The 14,104-nt window shown below is 34.2% G+C and overlaps 2 protein-coding genes across 2 annotated transcripts; one reads left to right on the top strand and one right to left on the bottom strand.

Moving 5' to 3' along the window:
* The first annotated feature begins 138 nt into the window (after positions 1–138).
* Positions 139–2,308, top strand: LOC107909121 (rhomboid-like protein 14, mitochondrial). The gene is made up of 2 exons (XM_016836539.2): positions 139–644; positions 1,432–2,308. The coding sequence occupies exons 1-2, from the start codon at positions 426–428 to the stop codon at positions 2,209–2,211; spliced, it is 999 nt and encodes a 332-aa protein (XP_016692028.1). The 5' UTR covers positions 139–425; the 3' UTR covers positions 2,212–2,308.
* Positions 2,309–3,151: 843 nt separating this feature from the next.
* LOC107909120 (ATP-dependent DNA helicase Q-like 2) lies at positions 3,152–12,857 on the bottom strand. Its single transcript, XM_016836538.2, has 20 exons — positions 12,203–12,857; positions 11,874–12,094; positions 11,592–11,738; positions 11,266–11,481; positions 10,574–10,678; positions 10,359–10,463; positions 10,143–10,265; positions 9,489–9,577; positions 8,741–8,777; positions 8,630–8,663; positions 8,152–8,204; positions 8,004–8,081; positions 7,853–7,918; positions 7,167–7,233; positions 7,040–7,093; positions 5,969–6,076; positions 5,262–5,326; positions 4,526–4,604; positions 4,210–4,427; positions 3,152–3,678 (listed from the first exon to the last, which is right to left on the bottom strand). The coding sequence occupies exons 1-20, from the start codon at positions 12,264–12,266 to the stop codon at positions 3,472–3,474; spliced, it is 2,136 nt and encodes a 711-aa protein (XP_016692027.2). The 5' UTR covers positions 12,267–12,857; the 3' UTR covers positions 3,152–3,471.
* Between the last annotated feature and the right edge of the window lie 1,247 nt (positions 12,858–14,104).

The raw sequence follows: 14,104 nt of genomic DNA, 5'->3' as shown, positions 1-14,104 counted from the left end.
TGGGATCCAAGACAAGGTCTGATCTTTGGGTACAAAAGATTGATTTTTTTTTTGAAAGTTTTACTCTTACAGAACATATTACAAGAATCGAAAAAGAATTAAATTAATATAAAGCATGGTAAATGAAAAATCAGAAATAATCAAATCAAGAGTTGAATAAAAATATTTGAATAATTTAATTATTTAAATAAAAAATTTAAATAATTTAATGACTATATTATAATTTTTTAAAATTAAGTGACATGATTTACTCTAAAATTAAATAAAACTAAAGAGAAAAATTTACAAATGGAAACTGAGGGAAGAGTCTGGAAAAGGCAATGCTAAGCATATATAGCAAGAAAGCTTCTCTTTCTTTTAATCTTTAATTGAATGTTCTTTTTGTTGATTCACAAAGTGAAAATTGCAGACAAAAACCATAGCCGATGGACAGCGGAAGATGGAGGAGAGGGGCGGTGTCTCGTGGAATGCTGCCGTTGTTGGCTCTTCACGCCGTCAACGAATATTACAGGCTGCCATGGAAGCCGCCGGTCACCGCCGGTCTTCTCGCCGCCAACACTCTGATTTATCTCAGGCCTTCGTTCCTAGATTCTCTCCTCCCTTTTGTTGATGAGGTTTGGTTCAATCCTCATCTTATTCTCAAGGTACCCTTACTCTTTTTCTTTTTCTTTTTCTTTTTCGTTTCTGTTCTTAATTATTGTTCATTCCATCCTATCAATTAGGCATTACAGTGCATGATTTCTTAACGCCTAAGGAAAAATCAATAATCAAGTAAGAAAGATTATGAATTTGGAGAAACATATAAAGATTTAGGAAATCGTTGAGAGAAACCGTCGATTGATCAATCAGAAATATGAAAAATCTGAAAATTATAGGAAATTATTTACCTAATTTACGAATTATGATCAATTTTCAAGTATATCGATGCTCAGTAAATTAGTTTTCTTCCTTGCGAAATTGTGTGCTGCAACATTGATATACTATCAACTAGATCGAATTATTTGAAAAGGAAAAAGAAGTTAAGGCATTAATGCAAATCAAATGATTTTGACAATAAAATCCATCATCTTTGTAGACATTGAGAGAGTTCACTGAAGGTCAATCCTGAAAATGGTAAGAAAAGAAAAAAAACATAGTAGAAGAAACCCTTTGAAAGCATAGCCATTGAGAGGGTTCTTTGAATGTCAGTGAGCCTTGTTCCTTTTAAAAATGGTTTCAGATTTATAATTAATCCCTTGGCATAGAATGGTTTGAATCTACTTCGTAAGTATCCTTTCTTTTTTCTTGTGTTTTACCAATTGTTCAAAGCTGATGCCTCGCTTTAGCTTTGACATCCATAGTTTTGCGAATTTAGGTATCTTAGGCACTTGAATATTCCAAAGTAACCCGATTTCTTAGCAAGGAATCTGTTTTCATGTTTTTAATATGCAGAACAAAGACATAAAACGCTTCTTCCTGTCGGTATTCTACCATGTCGATGAATCTCACCTGGTCTACAATATGATGTCCCTCTTATGGAAGGGGATCCAATTGGAAACTTCAATGGGGAGCACCGAGTTTGCGTCTATGGCTGTTGCGCTGCTTGGTTTGTCACAAGGTATCACGCTGCTATTAGCCAAATCCCTACTCGTCTTCTTTGATTACGGGAGACCTTATTACTCTGAATACGCCGTTGGATTTTCGGGTCTCCTGTTTGCCATGAAAGTTGTCCTCAACTCTCATTCAGAAAACTTCACTAATGTGCATGGACTTATCGTACCAGCTCGTTATGCGGCATGGGCTGAATTGATTCTTATCCAAATGTTTGTCCCTCGTGTCTCGTTTCTTGGTCACCTCAGTGGTATACTTGCTGGGGTTCTCTATTTGAAATTGAAGGGTTCGTATTCTGGTCCGAACCCATTGACTACAATAATCAGAGAGCTCACCGGTCTGTTAAGGTGGCCTGTGAGATTTATAAGGAGCACATTCCGGTTAAGGAGACGAAGAATCTTAGGCCGGGGAACTGTTGGTGGAGGTGAGAGAAGAAGCTTATCTGGTACATGGAGATGCCAAGCTTGTACATATGATAACTCTGATTGGTTAAGTAATTGTGAGATGTGTGGAACAAGTCGAAGCAGTGAGAGCGGTGGGTTCTTGCGGCAAGTATCTCCCCGTTCTCGTGATCTTTCTTTGGAAGAATTACGGCGTCGAAGAGTTGAGAGATTTGGTTAACACTTGATGGTCCAAAATTTAGTTTGATATATGTAGATGAAAGGCTTTGTATTACAGAAACAGAAGATTGCATTACAATTGCACAAAGTTTTAGCAATTTGATTTGTTTCCCTCCATACATATTCATGTTCAGTCTGGCACGGTGAATTATATTTTCTTCATTAAAATATACCATAGTTTAGTTGTTCTAAAATTTGAGATTGAGATAAAATTTTAAAAAATTACGGGTTAAAATTAAAAATTGTGTTAAAATAGTTTAAATTAAATTATTAATTTTCTGTCATCTAGAAAGGGCTTAAAAAATTGAATTGAATTATTATTTTATAAGAAACACTAAAAATGCAATTGTGCCATTTAATCTGGATAATTGATTATAATGTCAATAAATGTTATTTAGGAAAGCATAATGTTAACCTTAATTTTCGAAACAATGATAATGATATAATAATGAGTGGAAAATGTATGCATCTATATTTGCAGGGCATGTGGCAAAGGAAGGTCCAGATTATGATTGTTGTAATTGTGTATGCATATATGGTATTCTACCTATTTCTGGTACTTTTGCTTTGCAGCATATTTGCCTGAGGATATCTTATTAGGGGAAGTGGATTGAACTCAAGGATGAATACAAGGAGCCCTTGGATAATGAGGCTAAAATCATTGTCAAGATTCGTTCAGGAATTTTTGATAAATGATGAGTTATATTTCAACATAAATTTCTTTTAAAAAAAAAGTGATAGAAATCAAGCATACGAAACACACATTAAATATCATATCAAACAAAAAAGTTACAGAATGAGTGAAGTCAATCTGTCTCTTTAAAAATATATATATGTTACACATTATTGAACAAAAATTATAAAATATGTACAAATCAATCACATGTTGAATGATATGTTAGCCAAAATTTACAAGTTACATACAACAAATATAATTCATATAAGGGAAAAAGGATGTTTTAATTTCTTTTTTTCTTTAAATATCTCTGTTTCTGTTTCTTTTACATTGAAGAAAAACCAGAAGTATTGTCTCTGGTAAAAAGTTAGTCACAATGGAGAAGATAACATAGTAAATGACATGACATGAACAAATCTATGAGGAGTTCCAATTAGCAAAAGCTTAGCTATATTCCCTTCTATCAGTAGAAAATTCAAGTTCCAAAATGTTTGGTAACAGCCCTGAAATGCCTGGAAAACTATGGCGTAGCCAAAGGATAAATGTAGGTTTAGGGGTAGTGTGGAAAGAAGCATAAGGAAAATATCAATCAGATTCATCATTACTGCTGTCAACCATGATAACTTGTTTGTTGGCCTTCTTCAGCTTCTTTCTAGGAGGTCTTATTTCACTGCTTTCTTCTTCATTCAACACCTCATTATTTGGATGCTCTGCATTACCATACTTTTTTACTTCTTCAAGAATTCTCCCCCCATACTTCTCTGTCTTCAACTTTCCAATAATCTTTTCCAACTGCAAGAAACAATATGTATATATATATAAACACGTGTGCAAACATTCGAGTTATGTATTCTCTTTCTCTTGAGACACAAAAATAATAGAATGAGAATGGTGAAAATATTTGGCAGGTTACTCTATTATAGGAACCAGATCAATTTAATCCTAGTTCTATTAAAATGAATAAAATAAAGCCAAATTTTAACAGAGTTAACTTTTACTGTTTAACAAATTTAATATTTTGAAAGCTTTTACGGTTCTGTAAAATGAAATCTTTTATTTGGAGTTAAACTGAATGAAAAAATAATTTTCATGTCGTTTTTTAAACAGTAAATGTTAACTCTATTATAGTTTGGCCTTATTTGATTCTTTTTAATAGAACCAGAGGTTAAATTAGGACTAATCTGATCCGGTCCTTATAATAGAGGGAACACAAGGATGAGCGGTAAAGTTCCTTTGCATGGTGGCAAACAAGAGTTTTGTCCTACCAATTGTTAAGCATAGGATAAATACACAAGAAAAGAGTTGAGAAAGTATTGGACTTGCCTCTTCAATTGAATTTGGTAAATGGGCGCTTATGCTACTGATCTGTTGGCTTGACAACACAGAATGAGGGAATATTCCCTTGTCATGAGAAGCGAGTTCCTTCCTCAGCTTGTCTAGCTTGAACTCCAATCCCAATGTGACACCATGTTTACTGGATTTCCTATAACCATCCACATCCTTCGATGTGCTAGTGACATCCATCTTAATGATTTTTTTCCCTGAATGCTCAAGTGTAAATCAACCATGCCAACCCCAACATACTTTCAATATCTTAACCAGAAAATAAATAGCATGTATTATAGAACAGATCACACACCTAGCATAACTTGGTTTGCTCTTGGTCCTACTGTAACATAAGAATTTGTAGCATAGGCTGTATGCTGAAATTCTTCCTTCTGCATGATTGAAAAGCGGCATAGAGAAGTGAAAACAGACGAAGATCATAACATTACATTTAAAAGCAAAATCTTAACATCCAGAATCACTGCAGCACCCTAATGGAAAAATCCCCTACACCTAGAACTATCTGATCAATAACTATTAATCATGGTGGCAATCAGAAGGTTTTCTTCCTAGTAACAATGCGTTTGTTTAATATATGTTCTTGTCTTATTCCTTATTCTCCCAATAACTAGAACATGAAGATCTGCCGTTTCATACTAGAAATTAGATAAAAATGAAGCACACGGGTGTATGCCCGAATATTTCCAATTATAGGGAGCACTATAACTTCTACTGAAGTAACTATTCCTTTAAATACCCTCTTGAGGGTTTTAAGCCTTGATGAACTCCAGTTACTGAAATAACCACCTACTTTTACACCATTCATTTTGCACAAATTCAAAGGTACAGTAGTTTACATTTAAGTCATATAGCACATGATTTCTTAATGTAATTCAGCACACCTCGAGCATTTAACTCATAGAAATGAACCATTTCAGCAGTGAAGTATTTTCTATAAATAACTAATCAAGTTTATATAGTGCAGTCAGATTAAATGCATAACCACAAGTTACGCTAGATTCATGGTCCACAAAAAAAGTGATTCTTACCAAAACACGATCTAGTATAAGCTGTACTACAAGCTGTTCCATCTCTTCCCTCTTTAGTTCAAAATCTGGTAAATTCATAAAACAATGGATATAATTATGTTGCTACAATAAATGGGAACAGTCAAGAACTTAGGTTACCTTAATGATAACGAATGAAAGAGAACAAAAGAAATATGATATTTATCTTTCATACAGAAAAGCAGATTTATGTAGCTCACATGTTGAATATGACATTAGATATACATCCCAAATACTACCAATAACGAGTTCCAATAGCAAAGCCCACGTGATTAAATATTCTTAGCTCAACTAATTTTGAGGGTACTCTTGGGAGGCATAATTGCCCATATGAATAGCCACAAACAAGTCATGCTTTCTGAGTTTTTATTAAACACGAAATACAAGATATGTGTTTCTTAAGAGTGGCATTATTTTCATGCACCAACCAACAGGAATACATGCCAACCACCATCTAGAGGTTATAATTTCATGTTTATACTTCACCCCATTGAATGTTATGCCCTCCACTCACATATAGAAAAATCATCCTTTTGCTCCTCTTACACCTTACTAGATAGAAAACAAAAAACTTCAAAGCAGTGTAGAATTATACAATAGAAATGCAAGTATATATTGACATCTACGATGGCATATAGATTTATCCTAACCCTACTCATTAGATGTAGTATAAGAAGAGATGGATGAACCTAGTTGCTTTTGCTTATTTTTCACTCTGTCCACCAATTGCAACATCGTCACTCTTTGATCTTTCTCTTGCATCTCACGCACCAGAGAAATCAAAAGTTTTGAATGACCTGCAAAAAAAAGATCATATGAAGCAAAATACCATTTATTTTTCCAAACCAAATAAAAAATGCAACATATAATCCCCAACACAACAAATATTTTACAAACTGAGTTGAACATATGGAACACTTTCAGCACCTTTCTGAGGGTGTTTGAACCAAATGTCTTAGGTGTGATTGCAAATGAAACCCTAGGTGAGATTTTCCCAGGCTTTTTCACTTCCCCCTATTCTTTGTTTATTTCTTTACCAAGCAAAACATATCTATAATAAAAAGAGGAGGGGAAAGGGGGGCAGCTGTAGAAGAAAGAGAAAAATCCAAGCACCTAAAGTTAAAATCAAATGATAATTGACATCTGTAAAGAGACCACGCCTCATTTCCATTAAATTTTGTCAAATGAAAAGTTCAATTCCATTTTAAACTATATCGCTGTGTGTCTGGCTAACTAAGGAATTATAATAACATCAGTAGCCCAACTCCTGGACTAGAAAAGTATTGGAAATCAACACTCTGTTCAAGAAGCTAATATAAAGACAGTCTTCTTCTAGAACAAAACTAAGGAATTATAATAACATCAGTAGCCCAACTCCTGGACTAGAAAAGTATAGGAAATCAACACTCTGTTCAAGAAGCTAATATAAAGACAGTCTTCTTCTAGAACAAAACTAAGTAAAAAAACACCTTATTTTGCTCAATAAAATGTGTTTGCTTTTCACCCTGTAATAATATAGGCAAGACATAAATTTTGACTTGTGTAGGGAATACAAATACCTCACACCACAGAATGAAAGTTTAGCAACAAAATGTAATTAAAGGAAGAGAAGAAAAGCAAAATGAGATGGCCGAGCAAGAAAAACAGAAGGTGTCTTACATATAATTGAGTTGAAAAGAAAGGTGAAGAGAATATTACTTGAAAGATAAAATTTAGATACGACAAAATAACTTGAATGAATAGAAGTCAAATAAACATACCCGAAGCATCCACTTCCTTAATCTCACTTGAGAATGCACAGTTGTCACACATCCCTAACATAATATGAAATTATGATTATATTGACCAAAATTGACGTAAAAGTAATACAAAGTAAAAGAAAATTACCATTGCACTCTTGTAATGGCTCAGCAAAATGCCGGAAAAAGGCACTTCGGCGACATTGTCTTTTAGACTACAAAAAGAAGAAAATGTAATGCTTTGTAGCTCTCTTGAAATAAAGGATCTAGCACATGCAGACACTAGTAACATAATCAAATCCAAATGCAATAAGTACCGATTCTTAAACAAAAACTGGGGAACAACTAATGGTACTGAAAGTACCAGCCAAAGAACCCAATGACAGAAATTAACCAGCGGTTCTTCTAAACCCTAAAAGCGTAAGGATTTATAGGAGTTACCAAATTTAATGTGTGAAAGAAATTGTAATATTGCTATCTTTTCCATCCTAAGCATAAGGGTTTGTGTGAAAGAGATTGTAATATTGCTGTCTCTTCCCTCTTCTAACGTCTACAAAGCATAAGGATTTGTAGCAGTCATTGAACCAACTTTTAAGAAAAAAAAATCCTACATTTGTACTTTTCATCTTAAAAGGGTCTTTGTTTCATTTTACTTCTCCCCATTCTATCACAGATAGCTAAAGGTTAAAAATTAACCAGCAGTAAGTAAGCAACAAATAAGGTGCAAAGAGTAAAACTAAATCAATTGTCTGATTATTAAACTCATTCTGGCAGACAAACTCCCTAATGTGTATATATATATACACGGCAGAGTTAAAAGACAGATGATTATACCTGACAATATTGTACCATGTCATAAAGGTTCTGCAATCCAGAGTTTTCATGGAAGACCATGGTGCTCTGTTAAAACAAAGATCACAATTAATACAAGTCTGAAGCAAACATGACAGCTTTTTTTAATAACAAAAAGAAGCCAAAAAGTTACCTGCCTAGGCATGTCAGCCGACCTGAAAAAGAGTAAACACTCAGAGGGGAGTCCATCTCTTCCAGCTCGGCCACTTTCCTGTAGCAAAGTAAGTTAGTGAAAAAGAGAATGTATGAAAGAAAAAGTTTACAAAGGGAAGGCCAAAAACCTGGTAATATGTTTCCATTGATTTACTCAAGCTATGATGGATGACAAACCGGACTACAAGCAGTTACAGTATCAAACAGTAAACAAGTGTTAGATATAACAGAAACAGGTAACAATTATATTGAGTAGCATACACCTAGTAGGAAGCTTGCTGGCTAGAAATTAGAGAGAATAGGAAAATAAGAAAAAGGAATGACAACAAATGCTTTTCTAAGTGCCTACTAGTTTATCTTCCAAAGTATATGGCTACCAACTTCATCTATAAAATATGGAGACTGCCAAGATATATAACTGGGGATGCTTCAGCAGGGGGATTGCCAGAAAACTAAAAAGGTAATTGCCATATAAGGAGTACACGTATAAACTATAAAAGCTAACTTCTGCAGGCTATATGACCATATCAATGCACATTAGAATGCCTAATACAATACAACTTCCTTTCTCCCGTAAGTAGTATCTTTTTCCCTAATCATACTTACCATCAGGTTTGTTGATTCCCATTCCAAATGCAACCTGCATAAAAGTGAAGGTATAACAACTGAAAACAGAGAACCGACAAGATATCTAAAAAGGGCTGATGGTAAACTTACCGTACCAACGATGACCTGCAATTTGTTTTTGCTCCATCTACATCATGAAACACGAGTAAGAGGCCGACGGAAAATAAAAATATGCTAGTTTTGAAATTTAAGTTTTCTAGGATTTTACTTTATATTTTATGGGTCCGATTGTAATCTTTACATTGTTTAGGCTAATTAAGATTCTTTGGTTATTTTACATTCATTGGTACTTCTTTTCTACATAGTAGGCTTCATGGTATAATTGGTATTTTTTAAGTTTAGTTACAAGTACCTAAATTCAATCAATTTCTAGCAGGCTTGGTTTGAAGTTATAGATATGTTCTGCAATGTAGCTGGAGGAAGAGAGCATGACCTCTAGGGAAAAAGGTGAAGAATACTCAGCCATTTCAGGATCTTCACATTTGATGACTGGAATAATATTTTTAATTAAAATTTAATTAAACCTAAATAAAGTTATTAAAATATAATTTCTACCACCTGACTACTTCTAGTTTTAGAAATAATGTGTCATCCTATGATAATTTATTTATACACCCAGTGGATCAAACATAAACCAATTACGTAATCCCAAAAGTGTCACACCTTTTAATTAAAAAAAATATAGAAAAGACGAATTATATAATTCATACTGCAGTGAATAGTCACTTCCAAGTATGAGGTGCAAATCTAGTAAGGTAAGAAAAAAAAAGTTCACTCTGAGCATGAGATAGTTTGAGCATAAAGGATCACTATTAGAAGTTAGGACAGTTGAGATTACCGCATGTGAACTTTCTCACGAGCATTTTCATCCATGTCAGCATGGTAATAATCAGCAGATATTCCCCTCTCACATAACTCACTTGCAACCTACAGCTCTTCGTAGAGTGAAAAGAATATATAATACATACCCATGTACTCACTATAAATCTAGAAATTAGATACTGATACCCTATAAGCAAGATTTAATAACTTGACAACCAACAGATCAATTTACTGTTTTAACTTGCAACACAGCTAGAACATCTGAACATGGTCCAGACATTATAAAAGACTTTATTAAAATGGATGCTTAAGATGCCCGAGGATGCAATATGACAAGGCAAATAACATGCTAACAGGTAGTAAATGATCATGAATAATATATTGGTGAATATGATGGTATGGCATGATGCTGAGAGCATTTATTAACAACATAAAGGTGAGTACTTCTATGCATCTCTCCATAATGTGGACTTGGAACTAAACTAAGTGCATAACTTCTCTTCCTAGGAGTATAGAACTATCAACTGTAAACAATAATCAAGTCAACAAACAACCTCCAATTATGATGCCCCTTGATAGAGGACAGCAATGGCAAACATTTCAAGACATGAAATGTTCTTTTACGGGTACGGGGTTGTATGAGGCACCTCCGGTGTAAAAAAGCTCATACCTGCTCACATTCCTTTCTGGAAAAGCAATAAACTATGCCGGATTCCTTATTTGGATAGGATTCCTTTATATATTTAGCTATTTCATCAACAACAATCTTTCCAACAGATGACTTCTCTCGGACCTGCAATTTAAGAAAATTCCTTTATCTAATAACATAGTTCCTACAGAAACTCTTAACAACGAAATGGCCATTACTAATAATTGTGTCAATTACCATATAAAAAAGATTTGGCCGGTTGACAGTGCTGACAAACTTTACGCATTTTGGAATATGCAGCATCTCAATCAGATCATTTTGGACTTTCATTGTAGCAGTTGCCTGCAAAATATGTTTAAAAAGTAAGGTCATATATTTAGCCAAAAACTGCAGCTATGCAAACAGCAAATATACAAATGCGTGAGAATGTTAAGGGGCAAGGAACTACATACTGTTAAAGCCACTACAGGAACATTTGGAAACTGAGTTTTTAGTATGCCAAGATTTTTGTAGTCAGGGCGAAAATCATGACCCCACTGACTACAACAATGAGCCTCCTGCAAAATAACCAACATAAAAGTAACATTGGGTCATGCAAACTATTAAATTTAATAACACAAATCACCTACACAAAATAATAATGATGCATACATGCATGCATGCATATTGTTATCAACAGTCTAGCCTGAGGATTCATAATGTTGGAGTTGCTTGACACTTGCAGCTTTCTATCAAATAATTATGTTTACCATGTATAACCAATAGTCCAACACGTTTTGAAAGAAGAACATGTACAAAGTATATGTATCAAACCTAGATTGTGTAATGCATTTTAACATATAAAAATTCATGCATAGTAAAATGTTCGTATTAGTTCATTTCATAACCTCCAGCTACTTCCTATTCTTATATAAAAGATAAAAGGTATGAATCCAGAAGAAACTAGTAAACAACCAATTTTAGTAGCCCTCACGGCATAAAATATTTAAAACTAAAATCATAACAATATTGGTAAAAAGGAACCATGCATGCTTAAAAGATATGGAATGTTTAAAAAGAATAAGAAATTAAAATAAGCAAAAGGAGCAAAGATATACACATCAAAATGACAAGAAAAGAAGATGTAGAGAAAAGGAAGACTAACATCGATGGAAATAAGAGAGAGGCGACCAGCATGATGGCATTTTTCAAGCTTAGACATAAATCTCTTGCTTTTGGATACTTTCTCAGGTGTGACATATAATAATTTTAGGTCTTCTTCACCTTTCTCGAGGGCCTTGTATATGAACTTCTCATCTTCCTTACTTGTGGTGGATGTGAGCATACGTGCTGGAATGCCTGAGGCAACCAAACCCATTACCTGAATCGTTATTAATACTTGCAGTCAATATTTTGAAGGGAAAGAAAAAGAAAACCCAAATAATGTAGTATCAGATATTCATAATAACTAAAAGAAGGAAAAAGAATGACCTGATCCTGTATTAAAGAGAGCAAAGGACTAACAACAAGAGCAATTCCTTGACGAAGTATGGCAGGGAGCTGGTAGCAAAGGCTTTTGCCACCACCTGCAGCCATTATCACCAGAACATCTCTTCCACTCATCACTGCATTTATGATCTACAAAACCATTATTTTAATTAATAACTAAATCACGTTCTTATTTTCAGAAAAAACCTACACACTATTATCATGTCCCAAAAGAAAAAGAATGATAAAAGGGGTGATCAAACATAATGGAATCAAGCAACCTACCTCTCGTTGATTTGGACGATACGAAGATATGCCGAAAACATTGAACCTAATATCTTCGGCTTGAGAATCCCAGTCAAATGACCTTGACCAATCTTCCGCTTGTACATTGGTCGGAGCGGAACCATCTTTGACATCTATAGGGCATGTTTCCAGTAAAACTTGCAGTTCCGACCGTCTCTCGTACAACTTCTCTTGCTTCTCAATTAACTCCCGTATTTGTTCTAAAGCATTATTGAAATTACTCAATTGAGCAACACGCTCATCCATATAATTCCACAAACAAAGGTATATAAAATAATTTAATCATGAAAATTGATAAATTATATCACCTTCAACATCATGAATCTCAAACTCAATGTTTTGCAGCTCCTCTGCTATCTCGTCTGCTTCCATTTTTTTTATGGAGAAAATAAATAAATAAATAAAATGAACTTTGGCCTGGGCCTTTAGCTTTCCCTGTCCCCTTGGTTGGGTGGTGCTTGTATAGGGGATATATGACCAGAAATCGGGTCTTTAGATGGAGAACTAGTTTTCTTAATTTATATATTTAAACTAGACAATAACGAAAAGTGAGCACTTGGCATTTCTAGGGCAGCAACTTCAATTAACGTAAGTTAATATCCCTAAATGTGGAGGTTCCCGAAACAGTAACAAAAGCAAAAGCCATCCCCAGTGAGATATATCAAATGGGAATAAAGACAAACAGATGGTGTGTGACTCGACAACCTGAAAATCGTCACTGAACTAGAAAGAACAACGAATTTTCAACCAACATCAACAAGACCAAGCTTACTGGTCCCTAAGTGGCAACATTGGCTTACAAAATCGCAACATCCGAGATAATAGTCCGAAGATGGAAGTTGACAGCAAAGTGCAACAATGTCGCCACATTCAACCTTAGTCTCAGAAGTTTTATTAAATTAGCTGTTAAGTCATGACAATAGACCTGTAATGTCACGACATTCAAGCTCGATGGGCCAAAATTTTACAAAGAGCTTTAGGTAGATGAAGCTGGGTGTAATTTTATCAGGTGGAAAAATAAGTGGACTACTGTGAATTAAAAGATATTAATTAGATTAATTATTAATTGGTAAAAATCTTTAATTTTAGATTAGTCGCAACCATTGACATTAATTAATCTTATTGTTAATTTCGAAATTTTGTTATTTATGAAATTTAGTCCAAACTTCAATTTTCGCATTTAGCCGTAATATGACCAATAGAGTAGTAGCTGCCCGGAATTAGCTCAGCATTAATATTTATTGTTAATTCAATTTAGATAAACCTCTTTTTGGTACGATTCTTAGAATATTTTCAATATGTCGTTATAAAATTTGACCTATATAATTGTAAATACAGCACGTATTTATATATTTAATTGCATTATTCTAAGCCCTGGAGCATACACGTTGAGGCGCAGTCAAGTTGTTAGTCACTGTTGTTAAGGAAATTTCGATGTTAAATTGATTTAGTTGTAAAATTTTGCATATTAGTTGGGATAAATAGTGAATTCAAAAATTACAGATACGACATTTTTATTTTTGCTATTTATTTGCAATTTGTTTTTCTTTTATTAACTTAGCTATTTTGTCTTGTAGTGTAGGACTTGAAGTAAGAGTGACCTGATTGAGCCAGACCCCGAACTTGAGAGGACGTTACGTAAAACGAGAATAGCTTTAGTTCCGAGAGAGGAGCAGCAAAACATAAATCTACCTCGGGAAAATTCATTATTCGAGAAACAACTAGAGCAAGTACCACCACTTAAAAGAGCCTATTTAGCCAATAAAGGAACAATGGTTGAATGTGATCACACGTTGTATGATTACGCAATGTCCAACCCAAATGTACAGCTATCCTCTATAAAAAGTATAAAAATTCAAACCATCATGTATAAATCTCCCTCAAACTGAGGAGAAATAAACCATCACAATAATAAACTCAAAACTCATATACCTACAAGAGTATCTCTTTTAATATTTACATTATAGTATAGCATATTTAATTTTTTATATTAGCGGCAGTAGAGGAAGATAGACGATGGATTGACCCCCTTTGATAATCTGTCGTTTGATGTTACTGACCTGTGGCAATGTTGTGTTATATGGAAAGCCACACTCTCCTGGCTTTTTGCTGATAAGATTGGAGGAGATTTTGGTGGAATACCCAATAGCCGAAACTCTGTTGAAGGTAGGAAACCGCCCATCGTTTTTGTGGTTTTAATGCTTTCAGTC

This window comes from Gossypium hirsutum, chromosome D08, assembly GCF_007990345.1.
Source record: "Gossypium hirsutum isolate 1008001.06 chromosome D08, Gossypium_hirsutum_v2.1, whole genome shotgun sequence".
NCBI lineage: Eukaryota > Viridiplantae > Streptophyta > Magnoliopsida > Malvales > Malvaceae > Gossypium > Gossypium hirsutum.
The sequence above is the reverse complement of the archived record's forward strand: the minus strand, read 5'-3'. Positions and strand labels throughout refer to the sequence as shown.